Below are 20,640 nucleotides of genomic sequence, written 5' to 3'. Positions count from 1 at the left end.
AACGTATGCGCCCATTGGAATACTGCACGTAGAACTGGGACTCGTTTGAAAAAGCAACATTGTGCCACTCCTGTATCCAGCTTTATCGTTTGGTGCACCAGAGTTGCCATCTCTCTCTATGCTGCATTGTCAAGAGAAACTGAAGTAATGGTTACCCTGCTGATAGTCCAAGCTGCTGCAAACGTCAGTGCACCTTATGAGCTGCTACTGGGCGTGCTGCAAACATGCCCATTTCCTGAGTAATGGTCTGTGATGTGTTTGTGCATTTTTGCAGGACTTTGATCTCACAATATGTCTGTCCTCTCTGATGTCAGTCATGGGCGTTGAGATCCTGCATGCTGTATAGTATCGGTTGCGGACACTTAGCCGACAAGGACAGTTAGCCGACAGGACATTTAGCTGACACGGACACCTAGCCGACAGGACACTTAGCCAACGCTGACAGTTAGCCGACATTGAGTCTCGCTCTTCCCAATGCTTTTAGAATTCTAATACTTTGCTTACATACATGCTCACATACATACATTTCATTACTACTTTGCCCAACAAACACATCACACTACATTTATTCCCATATAAAGTCGTTTCACTCCTCCCACTAAAGAAATTTCCTTCCCTGTCAGGAAGTAGAGTGATTTGCCCTACTCCTTGCCACACTGGAACTACTTTTTTTTTTTTTTTTTTTTTTTTTTTATCTCAAATGCTGTTTACATGTTAGGCATCACATATTTATTAATCTGGGATAGGGCTCCGGCATGGGATTTCGTACCTCATGGCCTGCGGCCACCTAACAATAATAGGTTTGGTTAATGTAATTACGGCAAAGCAAGACGGCTATCTGCCTAAGGGGAGGGATACCTTCGTGGAGAACTTTCTGAGAAAAACTGGCTCGTATACAAGTTACACATGTGGAAAACCACGAAAACACCCATGCAGCCTGTCTGTTCATGGGATTCGAAATTCGGACTGAACTGCCAGTGTTTAGTGACTTAACCCCTCGGCCGCTACTGGGCCTAACAGAAATAGAGTGACCTTTTTACTTAATATATAACCAGTCTCTTACAATGAAAATTGCCTTTTTAGGCTAGAACTTTATATATGCATCCAGGAAAATGGGCATTAAAAATTTCCCTATTAGCATGTAGCTAAAACAAAAACAAGAAAGAGAAGGAATGAAAGAGAAAAAAAAAAAAAAAAAATTAATTGATGAAAAGTGAAGTGAAAATTTATACATTTTTAACAGATATTGAGAAAGTTACATTTTATAAGAAAAACATGAAACAATATAACATATTATATTGAAAATTGCACATTGCGACTTTCAAAACAGAGAACATAATATTATCTAGTTACATGACTGATCTAGTTAAATCTAGCATCGATAGATGGCACCAGATTACGATGCCTTTTCAAGATTCTCGCTTTGCTCCACCCTGCTTGGTGCCCCTGCTTCTGCAAATTCTTCCAATTTCTCTTCGGAGATTTTCCCACATCTGGAATTTTATATCAGCAACGTTTTCGATATATGAAGAATGAAAAACGTAGTTTTTGCAGACATGTATTCAGTTATGAATGAAATAAAACCTTAAAGAATATTTTACTTCTAAATTAAACATAATGCACCAGTTTAGTGCTATAAACATTAATCTAAGTAAGTTTTTTCAGCGAGACACGTGGTCAATAAAATGTTACAGAATTTTTATCTCAAGTATGGTGGCATGAACAGCCCATTATAGAGGCCAATAATTTATACCTTTGCTTGTCTTAAAAGTTCACTTTTTTTAATTGTTTCTAATAACAAAATAATATGCATTTCGAAACTAACCCTTCACGACCATATGTTTTCATAAAATTTATAATTTAAGAATAACAATAATTTTTATTGCATTATTCAGATTTTTCATAACAAGTAAAGGAAATTTCATTAGTGGGAGGAGCGAAATGATTTTGTAAGGGAAAGAATGTAGCATGATGTATTGAGTAAAATAGTAATCAAACATAACGGTATTAGAAATTTGAAAGTATTTGTAAAAGTGAGATTGGAAAATTAATACCCCATTAAGTAAACAAGAAAAATTATTAATGATGTGAAAGGGTTCAATGGAATCCAGTTGATTAAATGAAGATGCTTCATGGATAATTTTTGAAGATCCTAAATGTAATTAAGTGACCACTGTACTTAGCTAAAAAAATTATTTTTTTCCTTTCAAAATTTAATTCATATTCCCTGGTGAGAAATATCAGCACTTTTTCAATTTCTCCAATACACACCAAACAGCACGATACATATTAAGCAATGCTAAATTATCCCAATGATTAAAGCACATATGAGATCCTTAAGAATCAAAAAATGAATTTTACTGATAGGTGAAAAAATAACTTAAATATTGAACTTATGGATAAGTCGAGAAATTTTGTAATTCATAGTAAGTTTAAGTAATTATTGGATACGTGCCAGCTAAACGTCACTGTCGGCTTAATGTCCTGTTGACTAAAAGTTTTGACAGGGAAGCTAAACGTCCTGACGGCTAACTGTCCATGTCGGCTAAGTGTCCGTGTCGACTAAATGTCTTGTCGGCTAACTGGAGTCAGTTAAGTGTCTCGTTGGCTGAGTGGTTATCGGCTAAGTGTCACTGACCAATTCAGTATGACCCTCAGCAATCCATCGATAGTCATATGAAAGTGTTTGGATGTCGACCAGTGCGACTGGTGATATCATGGAATGATAGTCTACACTTTTGTTAGGCAACGATCCTACCTCTATCGAATTTCGAAACTTGCTGGTAACTTCCTCTTCTTATTCAAGGCATAACACGATATTCTGAGCATACTCCTACCTTACAAAGCACTATCTGAATGAGAAACTCACTACAAAACTTTTCTCTTATGCAGTGCCGCAGATGTCGTTTCTTCTTGTGTCGTCTAAATGTGCTAAAATACTAATAATTTGCATATCCCAACTTATTCCTTTTATGTGATTTTGACGTTGGTCAGATCCTTCCTGGTGTTGCAATTTTAATGTTCCGCAATATCTTTACCTGTTATGTTGTTATTAGAAGTCCATCCGTATAATATGACGTTAAAAGTGCGTTGCATAAAAGCTGAAGTATTATTAATGCACCATAAAGAACAAACTTCTTTAATGAATTTTATTAACGAGAAAACAGGATTGGAACAAATATCAAGCAACCTTTTTAAAATGAAATTCCAATGAATGTTTATCTTTAGAACAGTCTTTTTGTGATGTTATTTTACAAAACTTAAAAAAAGTACAAAGATTAAACATAAGATGAAGAGGAAACATAGAAGACACTACACACTCCCTTCCCAGTAAAAAGGATTAGGAGACATAATCCTTTAATTGGGGTGGAAACCTGACAGTCCTTCCACTGCAATTTTAATGGCCAGCAGTGTATTATTATATTGTGTGTTTATTATTTATTTTTATATAAATTAATGAAGACAGATATAAAAGTGTTTACATATGAAGAATAACAATTATAAGAAAAATTTTAAAATAGTTGGAAATATCTTGAGTTCGTGTATTCTTTTGCATATACTGGAAAAATTTGATCTCGTGAATGTTAAGAAACTTCCCTAAAATCTGCAATAAACTTGCTACCATAATTATGATTAAATGATCATTCAGAAGCATCAACATTTTTGATATAGGATTTCATTAAACAGGCTAAAGTGTTACTGCTGAATTATTATCTTGAATGATCATTATATGATAAGCTATTGCGTATTCATTGTCAAAAAAATGTCTTCTCTGAAACTAGTAAGTATTAGTCATTAATCATTGTTCTTGTAACAATTCATAGAATATAAATCATGCAGATATTTGCAGATATCACATTCCATGCTAGAATATGTATATATAAAAATTTTTTGGTTTATATTTTTGATTCCATGCTGTAGTTGATTAATTTAATTGCCGCTATGTGGTCATATTTACATATTACTTCTGCTTTTTTTCCTTCATAAGTGTGATATTTTATATGGCATTGTATGTATATTATGTGCATTTTGATGCAATTTTTAAACCATGCTTTTTTTTTTTTTTTTTTTTTTTTGTATGCGTGTGTGAGTCTTTTTCCTTTCATTGAATGCCTATGCTTTTCCTGCTTCAGATTATAGTTGAATTAATTCCTTTTTATAGAGATGGAACAACTGATGTTGCAAGAACGTATTTTTTTGGTACACCTTCCCAATATGAAAAGGTACGTAATGTGATATAGATCAAAGTTCATAGAATAGGGAATATGAAATTTGGTTATGTAAATCAAGAGTGTAATTACTCAGAATAATTGTGATTAATTTTTTAATTTTCCGATTATAATTTTGTGTATGCTAGCACAATGTTCTTTTTTTAATACTTTGTAATATTTGCTAATTTTTTAGGAATGTTTCACTAGAGTAATGAAAGGACATATTGCCATATCATCTGCAGTTTTTCCTAGACATATCAAAGGTAATACATTTTTTATCTTCCATCTATGCAAAAAAGAAATCATTATTGAATTTTTAGCAGTTTGAAATGGTGTTTTTTTTTCCCCACAGTTAATGTGCAAAATCACTAATAAATCTATACATAGCATCATGCACCAACAAACAAACAGAACTAATCTAATCACATTTATCATCCCAAAAGATGTTTATGCTATATTTTATGTACCTGCTGCTGAAATTTATTTGCATTTTATTTTTCATTTGTTAGAAACTATTCTTTGAGGTGTTAGGCTGTTATTTGAAATGTTCAGATTGCGATTTTTTTCAGGGTAACCTGTCACAAAGATTTTCTCATCATTTGGAGTGCAGAGTTGAACAAGTGATAGTGATTGTAGAGTTCCCAGTAGTGCTGCAAAATTAATGTATATCTGTAGGATGTTAAAAAAATTATATTAATATGAATTACTATGATTGGTTATTTGAGTTGCAGGACTAAAGCTTTTGCTTTCTCCTATGAAAGTTTACTGCAAATGCAGAGAGTGTTTAATATCACTTAGGTTCTTAGTTTATTTTAATAACTGTGGACAAATGGAAGCAAACTTTGCAGCGAAAACCATCTTAATTAACTATAGCAATTTTATTTTGCTTCTATACATATCAACTGAATGTCATCAAGTATGTTACATGAGAAAAATTATATACACTATCAAAAAAAAAAAAAATGCACCCAGAAAAAAATCCAGCCATAATCATGAAACTTATCAGGAATGTAGTCTGGACGCCTATTCTATGATCACTGGATCTGTCTACAACTTGAGCGAACAATATTGACTCAAAAAAACCGGTATGGACAGCCATCACAACTTATCGGAGAAAGCCATTCTGTGGTCCTCAGTTGGTGGGTGGGTGGGTCCATTTGACTTTACTGAAAGGGGAGAAAGCTTCAAGAAGCTTTAGACCAATCGCAGCACAGACCAGTGACGAAACTTATAGCGCACGCTGGCTGAAGTTCTAGGAATATTCTCTCATTGCTTCACTAACTCACACACTGCATTTGTAGTTCAGAAAAAAAAAATGACACACAACAGTATTATGACCAACACACAGCAGGATATGCTGCTGTGTTATGTGAAGGAAAATCCCGTTTTTTAAGGGGAAAGTTAACGCTGGAATTTAGGGCTAAGAGTGATGTGGGATACCATGAAAGCAACGGTAAATAAATAAGAATAAATGAATTAAGCTTACTTAAATCTTCTTAGAAATAAACAATTTTAATCATTTAAATTTATAATATGGTTAATTTGCATTACAATCTAATAGCAAAATAAGTTTTTTTTTTTTTTTTTTTTTTTTTTTCCCATGCTTACATTAAAACTATTTTCACGCAATTTACTTTACAGTTAATATTAGAAAAATATTTCCTTAAGTAAGAAATTACAAAGAAAATATTTCTTTCTTAATTTTTCTTCCTTTTTCTTATTTTCTTTTTCTATAAAAATTATTTCTTTCAGGAAAAGAAATAAAATACATTCGCTATTACAGTATGGCTGATTGCTGCTGCATTCAGCTATCACACATGCATCAAAATGTTTTACTTTAAATAATTTATTCTATAATTAACATTATAACTTAAAAAAAAGAAAATATTTTTTCATTATAAAATATATACCGAAATTATACTAATCTATCCTAATTAATTGCAATTTTTTTTTTTTTTTTTTTTTTTTTTTTTTAAGTTTGCAAAGAAACAATGATTTTTTTAATAATAATAGATTACAAAAGTACTATTCCATGAACAAACTCTCAGCTTTCAGCATTGTTACTTTATAGCATACAATAATAACGCAGTATAATTCTGCTAATAAGCTCAGCCGCTGGTAGAGTCGCTGAACGCAGGTAGTTTGGTCAGAGGCTCGAATCCCACGAACGAGCTGGCCGCATCGACGTTTTCGTGAATTTCCCCATGTGCAACGTTTATACGAGCCAGTTTCCTTTAGAAACCAGTTTTAAATCATAATAAAATTATACACACACACAAAAAGAAAAAATCTGAAAGCCTTTAGATTTTATGTTACTCCCAAAGAGATGCTTTTTTAAAGTTTTACATGTTACCTTTATTTAATAAATATCATGTTCTTCGCACTTAAACCATAAAATTCAATTCAACAGCAATATCATATAATTTAAAAAGAGCATATCTTTAAAATTTCCGATACATAGTCTTGCGCACTAGAGATGAAAATGTATTTTTCCTCTTTTTTTTAATCTGTACAATGTTGCCCCATTGCTCACTTTGAAATTGTTGAATTTCTTAATCAAACACTCATAAATGCTTTACAAAATATGAAATAGATAATAAAACAAATTTTCAGTTCCAAATTTGGGCCTCCAGATGCCTATATTAGGATGGAGGATTACGTTATTCAAAATTTCATGGCTCTAGGTACCGTTGTTTTATCACAGTGCAAGAAACATTCATACATTTATGCAGATTCCTCATTATTTAACTTCTTTAAATATAATACAGGGGGATAATATTTGGTGGCAACAATTTGAAACATTTATTGTGAAACACCACAAATGCCGAAACAAAATTAATAGCCCTTCTGAGCTAAAACTTATTTTTAAAAGTATCATGCTAGTAGTAGTACTGCTACTGAAAAAATATTATAAAGCTATTTTATATTTTTATAATTTTTTTTTTAAATTTTTATTTTACAGTAGTGTGAATTGCGCGTAATAATCAACGGCATTCCTTTTTGTGTTCACAGTGTTGTTCGTAAGATTCAACTGTTAGATTTTAAAGTAAATGTAATTCTTGCTGTACATAAATCGAATAGAAACTTATCAGATGTCTATATTTGTTATATTTGTATTAAATGAAGAAGGTTTGTGTGCTTGATAAATTTATTATCTTCTACATTTTTAAAGCATATAATTACAATTTATATCTATAATTTCAGGAACAGTATAAATAAGCTTTCTTTCAGTAGAAATTACGTTCTTGTTTTCTGAATGTGGTTCCAAATACTCTCTCAATTCATCGCAAATTAAAATAACTATAAATTTTGGCAATCTGAAATTCTTAATGAAAACATCTTCTGGCAGAACAAATGCATCAACATATTTTCTATAAATTCGCCACCGATTCAGAGATCTACAACCGTATTCTTCATTTAAATATGAAAAAAACAGTGGCGAAAATACATACAAAGCTGTTGTCTACTTAGTACGTCAACTGCAGAACCCTGATTGATGACACGGCAACACTTTTTCATGCGCTTTCGACAACTTCCGTACTCAGAGAATATAGGATGTTGGGCAGACCTGTTTTTCACTATTAGCGACATCTGGCGGCCCACAACTTGCTGTCGACTCTCGTAACGTAGAATAACCGTCCTGGTGAGAGGTATGCAAACGATTTAAATTTCGGCGCCAATGAGACTAGATGAGATGCACAGCTGGGAGAGTTTAAAAGCAGCTGCTCATGCCATAGGGCTATTCAAGTGAATCTCGACTTGGATGGATGGTATTGTGACTAGAGATGCCCCTCAGATGTACCTGGTAGCAGTATGAACAGTTGTCAGATTCGGAGAAAGGGAGTAGGCCTCAGAGAAGCAGGTTGGTCAAACAAGCATATCAGCTGCCACGTCGGTCAGAGCAATATGGTAGTTGCTCAGTATTGACAATGGATTACGGAAGGGATAGTCTACCTCTGCGGAGGGTCAGGACGTCCCAGGAACACAAATGAGCTCAAGGATTGCACAATTATAAGAGCGGCCACTTCTGCACCAACAACATTGCTAGCGTTGATTCGATGCCATTTACCACCCCCCAAGCATCCAGTGTTATCAAGGGACAAATGGCTCAGAGATGTGACAACTAGCCGATGCTGGTATATGCTGCTGATGTCCATTAAGCCGCCTACCACTGATCCACATCTTAGGCGGTGTCGATTGGATTTTTGCCAAACTCGGGGTAACCTGGAGTGTGAGTGAATAGTGGCGAGTGATCTTCATCGATGAATCCCAATTCAGTCTCATTGCTGATGACCAACGCATATGCATGTGGAGGTGGCCAAGCCAGCGATCCGATTCGGCATTAGCTGTCAACAGCATATGGTGAACATGCAGTGTGGGGGGAGGTGATTCTTTGGGACACATAATAACCTCTAGCTGTCCTTCAAGGCACTATTGATGGCTTGCAGTTACATGCACAACATTTTAACACAGGTTGTACTGCCTATGTTATCGAGCTGTCCAAGTGCCATTTATCAGCAAGAGCGTGCTCATCTACATACTGTGTGACTCTCCCAACAATGTCTTAAAGGATATGACACACTCTTGTGGCTTCTGAGGCAACCATACCTCTTGCCAATAGAGCACGTTTGGTACATGTTTAAAAGGCAACTGCAGCCTTCCCAGAATATTGATGAATTAACTGCCCAGTTGCAAAAATTATGGCATGATCTTTTTGCAGAGGCCATAGGTGACGTACTTGATTCGATGCTTCTCCGTCTTTTGGCTTGTATAGCTGCCAGATGTGGCCATACTACTTACTGATAACGTTTTTCATGCTACAATTTCTTAATAAAATGATCTTTTGTTCTGAATTTGTAATCATTTGTTTATCTCCTCATATACTGTGTACATGTTAAGTTTTGTGATAGTGATTCGTATTCTTTTTGGTGCAGATATTTTTTTGTAACAGAGCGTATATAAAAGACAACTCATAACTGTTACCACAAAAAATCTACATTATAATGATCATGTTAAATTACATTGAGTTCATTCACATTCCTGAACATCCTCTCTCCTTGCAATTTCCTTAAATTGCAACATATTTTCTATTCACATCAGAGATTCAGCTGATGAGGAACTCTTACTTATGTTCTCGCTCTAATGGTGATAGGTCTGACTGGCATAAGGGACTCTGCAAGAGGCTCACTTCTCCTTAATGTATCAGTCTGATGATCCAGAGCTGTTTCTAGTAGGATCATCTAGGATGTGCACTTTGATCTGGCTTTGATGACACTTAAAAATGAAAATGCTGAGGTAGATCTGAGGGGCGAGCCTCTTCTAAAGAATACAGGTTTTGGACGGGACTTATTTTTTTCATTGTCCGCCTTTTTAACTTTGCCACTCTTACATGAATATCTGTACCTGGAAATACCTGGACAACAAGTCCTAGTGGTCAGTTTATGCACTTGTCACATCACCCACTTGGAATGTGTCTCCTCGTTGTTCTCTTGTATTAGCATGACTAGGTACTCGTTTCAAAATCTCCGACATAAATCATTCTGGAGTTTTTGTAAATACCGCAAACGGTGATTCAAACTATTAATTCTCGATCTATTCTTTTACCATTCACATCAACCTCTCCTAAAATCCTTCCCACAAGATCAAATCAAATACATTAGAGGGTGGATTGCTGCAGCATTCAAAAGCAGAAGAATGATTTCCAATCAAAAGATCAATACAATTCTGGGACTCGCATGGAACACTGAGAATGATAAAATTCATTGCAATTCAACTCCTTTGATGTTTTCTGAAAGTGCCTATCCAGAAAAAATCTCTGCTGTCTTTTTCATATGGGATATTTGACCCTATTGGATTTACTAGTCCAACTATATTAATTCCAAAACTGATTTTTCAGAAAACATGGAAGATGAAACTTTCTTTGGGATGAATATCTTGAAAAGGTATAGAAAGACAGTTTCAGGCTTGCCATGAAGGGTACATTTCATGAATTATTGTAAATAAATCCGGCACTTTTGTAAATACTGCAAGCGACAATTGAAGATTTTACTGTCAGTAGTATCAATATCCTATACATCATTTTGAGGGACTCCTTGTATAAAATTTGCGTGTGCCAATGGCTTTAACTCTGTCATCTCGTTTTCTAAATAAGTTAGTGGCCATGAATTCATTGTTGCTTTACAGTCACCAGGACAGTTTTCAGTTCAATGCAACTTCCAGTTTTAGGACCTAAACTGGTCGTAAAAGTTTTTTTTTTACTATCCATGCCAACATCTCCCACAATCCTTCTCACCAGGTAGTGGCTGGAGAATTAAACTTCTATTTAATCCTCTTAATTCTTGAAAACTCCATAATTTTCTCCCATTCAAGTTTGTATAATGCCTTATTCATTCCCACCAAGTTCGTACTATTCTCCATGTATATAATGCGTACTCTACCACTTGCTATAAATCACCTGAGTGCCACAACAAAGGAATCTGTTGATAGAGATTTTTGTCAATTTGAAGTGCACAGCACAATAAATGGTGCAAGTAAAAATCACAATCCATACCTTTTCACCTTAGAATACACAGTGGCCCAGTGATCTCAAAAGCTTCCAAATTTGGTAGAAATGCAAATGGCAGTTGAATAGATTTCCCTTTGAAACTTTTGCAAGTAACATACTTTGAGCAAATTCTCCAACAATCTGGTAATCTTCTTGCAAGATCAAAGTTTCTTGTATTTGTTGATGTTTTTCTTTCATAAGGCGAAGAACTAATGCATGGTTTTTTGGCAGTAGGATAGGAGACTTAAAGTGTTTGCCATTCAAAAATTAGCCTAGTTCTCACTCGAAAAAATTTGAAAATCATCCTTAAATGTATCCTTAATGATGGCTCTGCAGGGGGTATACCACCATGGAGGTAAGAATAAAAGGAAGGGCCAACCCCACACTATGAGTGAAGTACTGCTGGCTTTGGTGTCCAGATGCTGTGTTTTTTGTTTACACCCACAGCTTCCTTGACAGTGCTTTCATAGTATTTCCACACTCGACACTTTCATACAAATTGAAAAGCGGGACATTTCCATATAAAAGAAACATTCATTGTTGGATAGATAATAGTAATTTGTATAGTTTAGTGACATTTATGCAAAAAATTACATCTTGCTTATTTTTTTATAACTTGCAACAGCGATTTTGCGGTTTCCTTAAAACTGTACGTCTTTCAATATGCTTGTTAGAGTATTCGCTTTTATGTTCTAGAAATCAAAATGTTTTAAATAAAATACATGATTTGTCATCTACATATTATCATTTTACTTTTTTATAACTGAAAAATAATCACTTTGGGTTAACTAAAGAATGAAAAAATAAAGTCCTGTCTCTCTTTTTTGAATTTTATTTAGTACATGTTTAATTTATGACTAAACATACTATAAAATTATGAATGAAAAATCTTTGTTATTCAATGAATATACTTGAGTAGTAGTGGTCTGCTCTTTTTGAAAAGTTTCAAGACATGCAAAAAGCATCATCAATGTTACTAATCGGCCCACTTTAGTGGCCAAGCTGTAAAGCAGCTGAACATTGGTAGTTCCGCCTGGGGTTCAAGTCCTGGCGAACGGGCTGGCTTCATGGGTGTTTTCATGGTTTTTCCCCATGTGTTACGTGGATGCGAGCCATTTTTCCTTAAAAAGACCTCTACGGGGCATCTCTCCTTTTCTATGTAGTGCCTAAGGGCAAAGCGCATAATAAGTAAAAAAAAAGTTATTAATTGGTATATCACAGTATACTTCATATTGTTACCTTCTGGATTACCTCACAGTATGAAAATTTCGTGTATTTGGGAATTTAGATCAAATAGTTTTAACTGTTTTTAAAAAAGGAAGCAAAATTACTGGTATATTGTAAATTTTCTTGAAAAAAATAGTGATTGCACAGAAATTAAAGATTTGCACATGCCAAAAATGAAAAATGTTAAATATATATGGGTATTTATGCTTTTACTTGCAAAAAGCATGCATCTGCCTTTAGCAAAATATGAAATATTTATTAAATTATTTATAAATATATTTGAAAATAAAGGATTTATTCATTTGTAAACTCCTGTGAAAGCTAGTGTGAAGAAATCTAATTGTTAAACATAATATCTAAATTTATAATGACTATATATTGTCTAAAAATATAATAAACTTAGCAGTTAATTGTAAACATAAATTGAAATTCTGTTATTATAAAACTATTTAAGCAAGAATTGTTTGTACTGGAAAGCAATCTGTTTAAAGGTATTGTAAAGCAAATTCTATGAAATGCATACTTAAGGAATTAGTAAAGAAGAGTTTTTAGAATGCATATTGTTGAAATTAAGGGTAAAAAAAATCTGATAAGTATTAAAAGAATTATTTCCTTACATTTTACAATAACTCAGTTGCGAGTTTAAAGTAATATTAAAAAAAAAATCCTTTTTTTATGTGCTTTCAGAAATATTTAAAGAAAGTTAAGTACAAGGAAATCTGCACCAATGTTTAATGTATTTCACTATTAAAATAAAAGGTGCTGTAATTTGAAATGAACCAAATAGTGCATAAATTATAAATTGACTCAGGTTTTCTATTTAAAAATGTCCCAGAAGCTTAAAAACTAATCCCAGATTTGAGAAAGTATTTTAAGAAGAAGCTCTGTAAATAGAAAAAAAAATAATGCGTAATTTTAATATTAATAATACAATAAACTTTGATCTTAATTTTTGTAATCCATAACTGAATAAAGTTGAATTACCTTACATCCCCCCCTAATGTAATTATTGAAAAGTTGCAAAAATATTTCACTCAAATTAAACTGTTCTGGAAAAATTATAGCATGTAATTCTGTTCAGAATGAAATATTCTTTAAAAATGCATTCTTTTCTGATACTAACTACTCTGAAATATTGTAGAAAAAGAAAATATATATATTTGTGTGTATATTTATGACATAATTTCAAAATGTTTACATGCGATCATGCAAAACCCATTAATCTTAATGGTAAGTCACTGAATGTTTTGGTCTCCACAAAGGGATCACCACGGCTTCAAAGCAGTGAATGGGGAAAACCAGTTAGAGCCTCTCCTCTTACTTCTTACCTCAATGTATACCATAGCTGCATACATTTCACTTTTTACTCCCAATGTCCCGAAAGCTCTGAATTGCGTCTCTAACATATAAGTTGGATAGGGTCATAGTTCCTTTGCCAGCTGAGCCAAAACCAACTTTAACGAATATAGATTTCTACAAGTAATTGGTTTGTATGCGAATTTGAATTTAATCTGCTTGATAGCTTCTTTATAATTCACACCTGAAAGGGAAGATAACTATCTATGAGCTCTGTTGCTAGAGGTCCAATAAACAGTTGCCTGTAATAGGTACTGAAATTTGGTCATCATTGATATTTACATTTTCGTTGATCTTAAACTGTCCTCAAAATTATTATCAATTTCAGGTCTGCCCATTGAATTTTTGAAACTAAAACTATGGTAATTTAAAGTTCCTCGTCATTGAATTTTGCAAAGTTCCATGTGTAACTACAGGAGTGGATTCATTTTATATTCTAATTTTGTCTCTTAAATTTATCATGGTGTTCAGAGTTCGTCACAGTCCTTAAGTGTCCTCAGAAGTCCTTAGGTTTTGGGGAATAAATTTTCGGACCTTAAAAGACCTTAATTTCGGCCAAAATCGGCTGAAGATATGCAATTTTAATCATATGAAATTTGTCTGTTTTTATAACTGTCATTTGAAGTGTGAATTAGCATTTTGGAAGAATATTTTTGACGATTCAATGACATATATGGTTATCTTTTGAATGGGTGAATGTGTTCATGGCTTATAATTTGTTCCTGTTTCTAATATAAAAGGTGGGATACTTGAGTTTCGAAGTAAGAAGTGAAACATAAGCATTTCAAAATTCATTTTTTCTAATTAAAAGCTCTTAAACTACGTTTCACTTTTGGTGGTGTTGGTTAATTTCCACAGCATCCTTTAGAATTTCTGCTTCTAAAGCACTGGCAGCAATTGTAAATGACTGCCATTGAGGCTTACACTTCTGTAATATAACTTCCATCATTCTAAAATACATATGTCCAATGGTATAATTAAATAAACTATAAAACTCGCTTTATAAATTAAAATATCAAATCAATGTTTCATTTTCAAATTGTTTCATTTTCTTCATATAGCCATTCAGTCCTGTCATTGATGTCATCAGTTCACTTGTACTATAATAATTTAGTTCTTTCTTTCAATAATGTTTGTTAATTTGGAGTGTATTAATAGCCATTTTGCAATGCTGTGCAAATCTTCCAAGTTTTTTATTATTATTATTATTTATTTATTTCAGAGTTGGCAACAATCAACGTAGAACCATATTTTGGTATTTTTTAGGAAATGAAGTACTGGTATTTTTACTGCTATATGTTGAAAGAGCTAGAAATTCAAGAAAAAAATGAAATATTTCCTTTCCAATAAACAATAGTATGCTTAAAAAATGCATTCATTTTAATTAAATATCTTGATTTTCTGTTAATGTTGTTAAAACTGCCAAGCTATCTAAACTGCCAAGTAGTCTAAAGAAAGTGAAAGATTACTGTGATCTATAAGAGATTATTATTTGGAGAGATAAAACATCATGATACGTAAATAGTATCTAGTTCTGTTTATAGTCAACAGAAAACTGTATTATGGAATAAATAATGTGTTCTGATGAGCCAATAGATGCTGGCACACTGTTTTACTGCAAGTTTAATGAAATGCTAACCTCTGGCATGTAGGCCTTTCTCATTAAACCTTTTATGTGCAGCTTGTCGTGATTTTGATATTCCAGTAGTTGCTGCCAGCTCAGACCTTGGTCGTCTTAAAATTAGTTTGCTGCAGTGCACGATTGAAGATAAAAGCTTATCTCAAGGAGGTGGTTTACATATACATCTGTGCCCAATTTTCTTGTAAACACTTTGCCTCTAATTTGTTTCAAAAGTGCAGAGCTGTTTTAAAGCATTCATTTCTGTTTTCATTTTCCTATTTATCTGTCCTGCAACTAAATAGCTGACAGCTTTCTACCTTAAAAAAATATTTGAAATGATACTTCAGTTCCATGAATAGTTGTTTTTACTCATTGCGAAACGAAATCAAACCTTGAATTGCAGAAGTTGACTGGGATGCATATTTTGATCTCATTGTTTGCCATATTTTTAATTGACGTAATTCCTCTATCTGTACTTTGTTGTCACATTGAGCAAACTGTACTGTATACTGATAAATTAAGTGTGCCTTTTCTTTTTCTTCCAGAAAAAAAAATTCATAATCAAAAATTAATTCAGAAATAAATCAGATTGATTACTTTGTAAAATAATCTTTTTAAAGATAATTTTGAACATCAATTCATATATTACTATGTTTTAAATAACTAATCAAGTTTGAAGTGGAAATTGAATTTTGAAGCTTAGTGTATGTATTTTTCCAATTTGCAGGTCAAATGCTTGATACTTTAGCACGAAAATCATTATGGGAAGTAGGTCTTAATTACATGCATAAAACTGGACATGGTGTTGGTGCCTATCTAACAGTTCATGAAGGTATGTTAATGCGGTATTGTTACTGTAGTAATTCATTCATATAAAACATTATTTCTTTTTTACACAGTAGAAAATAGACTCAGTTCTTGTATTTTAATTTGATTTATAAGAAGAAGCTTATGGTACATAAAGATTTTTGTATTAATTACAATAAAAGGATAATTTGTGACTCAGAGCACTTTTTTAAAGACTGAGCATATTTTATTATTTTATTTTTTTCTGCTAAATATGCTTGTGAAAAGAACAACATATTTTATTTTGGGAATTTAATATGTACAGCTATTTTCTAGGTGTCATCCTTGCATAATTTAAAATACTTTTATATACGTATTCTAAAGTGTTAAACAGAATTCTAGATGTGGTGTTTGGTACATAAGTTACTTAGTAATAGAAGACTGTGTCATATTTTGTATTGTGGATTTGAAGTAGCACTTGATGTCAAAGCAGCTCTTAAAAATGTATATTAATAGTTCAAATAATGAAATTTTGATATTTGATGGAATTTGCGAATTTCAGTTTTGTTAATGGTTTGAAAATTTCAGCACATAAGTTCTCCCTTAAAACTGAACAAACTGACATTTCGTTATCAAAACTGCTGTAAATGTGGATTGTTTAAAAACTATGTCTTGAGAAATCTGCTGAATACAAATATTATTTCACTGAGTCAAATTATGTACATATATGTAGTAAAAGCAAATTGTGGATCATGGATTTCACTGATTTCACTTGTGATGAAAATTCATAATCTGGTCATCTTACAAATGTGAAATTTAGTGTTTATTTATCATCTCAGAAATATTGGATAACTTTCAGAAGTGGTCTTAGATGGGTCATCATAGGTATGTGTATTTTATTTTTATTTTTTTTTTCATTGATACACAGCATGCTCTGAAAAATTTAACGAAAATCACATTAAGAGGGAAAATCAGAATGATTGTGCCATAATGCATAAACAATTTTTTAGTCTGATGGACGTCATAAAACTCAAGTAATTAATTAAAAACATTTTTCTCCAGAAAAGCAAATTAGGTCAAACAAAAGAGATACTTCTTAGTTGGCATATGGTTAATCATTTTGAAATGTTCCGATACTGCCCTTTGGAATGATTGGTATAATGGCACTTTGGAATGACTGGTATAATATTTCATGCTTGTACAAATGAGAATATATTGACTGGATTTACTTTTTGAATTATTGTATGTGTCTCTTGAAAATATATACTCCCAAAAAGCATGATAGGTTTCTAATATGATGGTAGTGCCAAGATAATAAAATTGCGATACTTACAGCTAATCAGGAAATAGTTTGTCATAAAATGACTTCACTAGATTCCTGTGCATACTATCTAATGATGCCTTACTTGGAATTAGCTTTTTATTCCATTTCCCTCTCAGTAGCTTAAACTTGGAGTTACTGTATCGGTATATTTTACTTCAGATTCTTTCACATTTTAGAAAAACTCTTCCATAAAGATGAACTAAAATATAGCACTAAAAATAAAATTAATTTCATGGATAGGAGTCATGAGAACATTTAAATTGTGTACCATTACTGCTGATAGTTAACAGTAAATCTAAGATGGTTATAGGAACAGGTAAAAAGCTAGCTAGTCCTTCTTTGCCTTAAGCTGTGCAACTTCCTTCTTTGCCTTAACCCTCTGAACGGCAAGGCCGTATAATATTTTTTGTGATATCTGTAAGAATGTATATATATAAGTGCATATTGAAATATGTCAAAGAAATTAAGGCAATATATTAAAAAAATATCCAGGTATGAAATACCAGAAGAGTTTTTAAAAACCCTGGCCGCTCAGAGGGTTAAGCTGATGCAACTCAAGTTCCTCCTATCTGCATGAAAACAATTATGCTCAAATGGCACATGACTTCAGAAGAGGTAAAATTATGTTTCTTTTCATGCTCTTGAAGGTTAGGTAAAAATATACTTGACAGTTTTCATGCCTAAAATGTTAGAAGATTAGCTTAGTCCATTGATAGCAGGGCACTGGTAAAAGTATGATAATTTGGCATTCAACTAACCAGAATGTTCAGATTAATAAAATATTTTTAAATTTATCAACCTCTGGCTCCTTTTCCCTGAAAAAAAACTGAGCAAACCCATCATACAGCACATTTAGAACTGCAACTCGGTGCAAAAATAACTTGCCAAATATAAGAAGGAAATGATCTAAATATGGTAATTTCACTTCCTATTCGCTAAAACTCACCATCCTCCAGAAATGCTCTTTATATAGTTCTGAGGCTTTGCATGCTTGCATTTAAAAATGAAAAATGGTGTAGTGGAATTCTGCTGAAAACCTTTTGGTGATGCTGAAGATCATTGAGTACTGAAGTTTGTATCACTTAAAACACTGTATACACTATGATAGACACTGACTATGATGGAAAATTCATATCACTGAGCAGACATAAGAGGACTCACTATCATGTATTGTTGAAATACTGTGCATTAAAAATATTAACCATCTAAAGCAAACATAAACCTAGAACAGATTATTCATTAAGGTATATTTATGGAAAGGATTTAAAAAAAAAAAAAAAAAAAAAAAAAAAAAACATTTGTGACCTTAAAAAGAGCTTTTAATTTTTGATAAGACTGTTAAGCTACATGATGCATAATCCTCCTTCCCTTAAATTAAAATTGTCATTAATCACAATTAATAATCAAACACTTTATCTAGGAAGGCATTCATTGTCTTAATGAATTGGAGAAATGCCATGATTTGCTACTGAGAGTGAGGGGGAAAATCGAAATCCAGAAAAATTGATTTAAAAAAAATTATATATAAGATATATTGGTTTAATATATATAGCTGTACTCTTCCATGAAATTAAATATATCCATTTTTACCATAGATTGTCATAAAATGTGTAATTTAATTCTTGAATTGGTCTCAATTGTGTGTGACTTTGCACAATAATAATTGTCACTTTTCATAATGGCTTATTATTACTAAAATTTCTGAATCCTGAAATCTACTTTCCAACTGAAGAATTTCATGATAAATATTTAATGACTTCTGTTCATACTAATTCTTAATTAATTCTGAAAATAGTTTAAATTACAAATGTGAAATGTTGTGAGAACTTTTATAATTCTGTAAAACACACACAGCTTTAGTTGGCAAGAACAGCTTTAGTTGACCAGTTTTTTCTCCCCGTTCATAATAAGGATTATTCTATTCTCATAATATTCCAGTAGAAATTAAGAAATTTTATCAATTGTTGTATGACACACCTTTTCATGTACTGTATTCTTCTGAACTGGCATGAACTGATTATCATTTCTGTGAATAATTTTGCATTTCAAATCTGAGGCAGCAGTTAAAAGTACATTTGAAGATTGTTTCCATAACATGAAATTTATTATGTAAATATGCTGTTATTAAAAGTTTGTTCAAGCGGTATTAATGCCATTCCATTTACACTGCAACAGAGATTTTCTTTATGTATTGTCTTTCTATATTAAGAAATTAATGTTTTTAATATTAACATTTATAGGGCCAACTGAAATTGATTGGAAGCCTAATCCTGATGATCCAGGGTTACAGGAAGGGATGATTTTATCTAATGGTATGCAGTATGCTTAATTTTCCTTAAAATATATTTTGTTCATATTTTACTATTGGTGCTTGTGAGGCTATGAGAAACAAATTCTGTTTCATTGTATCTGTGCTAAGAAGTGTCTCTTATCTGCTGATATGAGTTAAAAAATGCGTGAGGTACGTGTGGGTAACACATGCTTAGGAGAGTATCTATAACTAGAAAAACAGCAATCCTAAGTAAGATACACATTTAGCAATTAGTAATCAAATTTAATGAGAAAAAATAACATAGTTGCCTGAGTTGGATGCATTCTAGTGGCTTATGAAAGACAGCAAACGGTCCAACACAGACACGAGTACCGAGGTTCATATATCCCAGTGTAGCACAGACTGCCAAGAAAAACTCATCCTTCTGCATCAGCTTGTAAGGTTGCGATACAGGTTTAGACTGTCTTTTGCCAACTGGCGGTTTTCTGTACCGTTTTCAGTTTGTATAGCCTGTTTGGCAAAGCTGCTGCATACTCCCTCCGCAGTGTCAACAAAATGTGATGTACCGATGCAGGTGTCAAATTATTCATCCAGAACAGGTGTTACAAATGTCTGAAGGTTTTTCACACTCTGGGAAACAACTTGAGAAGAAGCAATGGTTATAAAAGCAGGTTTCATTGCATCTGTGGAAATTGTTTCCTTAATCCATTTTATTTCGAGATCAAATGTTTTATTTATTCTTGCTAGCACATTAAATGGTCCATTGTAAGGAGCTTTGAGTGGCTTTCTAACTCCGTGTTGAACAAACACATACATGGACTCGTTAAAATGAAGGACCAAAACAGGTTTGCTCTCCGTGGCTGGAAGTCATGGTCAGGTGGACACTGGCAAAGTAGGATTTTACATCCTCCACAAACTGTTTGGGGAATGCAGGTATAGGTCTTGGATTAAAAAATTCTCCTGGGAAGACAAATAGTTTTTCTGTACACAAGTTCAGAAATGGTTGCCCCAGTGTTTTTCTTGAAAGTGGAGCGAACACCCATCAGGAGTGATGGAAGGACCGCCACCCAGTGACTGGTATCATATGCTTTTAAGGCAGCTTTCAATGGATGGTGAAACTCCTCAATAACTCCATTTGCCTATGGCTGATATGGAGATGTCCTGATCCTCTTAATTCACAACTCGAAGCTCAAAGCCTTTTTACTACTTGAAAAAACTCAAGTTGTGAAAGGCTCAAAGCCTTTTCTGTGAAAAGCTGCTTTCAAACTGTCGCCGTTGGTCAGTAGCAATAACAGCCGG

General features: G+C 33.0%; 1 protein-coding gene across 5 annotated transcripts in view; it reads left to right on the top strand.

Moving 5' to 3' along the window:
* The window catches only part of LOC118184315 (xaa-Pro aminopeptidase 1-like), a 203,265-nt gene that overhangs the window by 162,348 nt on the left and 20,277 nt on the right, over positions 1–20,640 (top strand). For all 5 annotated transcript variants that reach the window (XR_015038763.1, XM_085808549.1, XM_085808552.1 and 2 more), the window contains 4 exons: positions 4,163–4,223; positions 4,405–4,474; positions 15,687–15,791; positions 19,310–19,381. Coding sequence is in view for 4 of the 5 variants with exons in the window: in XM_085808549.1 (XP_085664675.1) it covers positions 4,163–4,223; positions 4,405–4,474; positions 15,687–15,791; positions 19,310–19,381 (308 nt within the window). In the remaining variant the exon portion in view is untranslated. The remainder of the gene's footprint in view (positions 1–4,162; positions 4,224–4,404; positions 4,475–15,686; positions 15,792–19,309; positions 19,382–20,640) is intronic.

The sequence above is a fragment of the Stegodyphus dumicola genome, chromosome X1, assembly GCF_044657685.1.
Source record: "Stegodyphus dumicola isolate Sdum_Otavi_A_Nest chromosome X1, ASM4465768v1".
Lineage (NCBI taxonomy): Eukaryota > Metazoa > Arthropoda > Arachnida > Araneae > Eresidae > Stegodyphus > Stegodyphus dumicola.
Note: the sequence above shows the minus strand (reverse complement) of the source record. Positions and strands in the feature narration are given on the sequence as shown.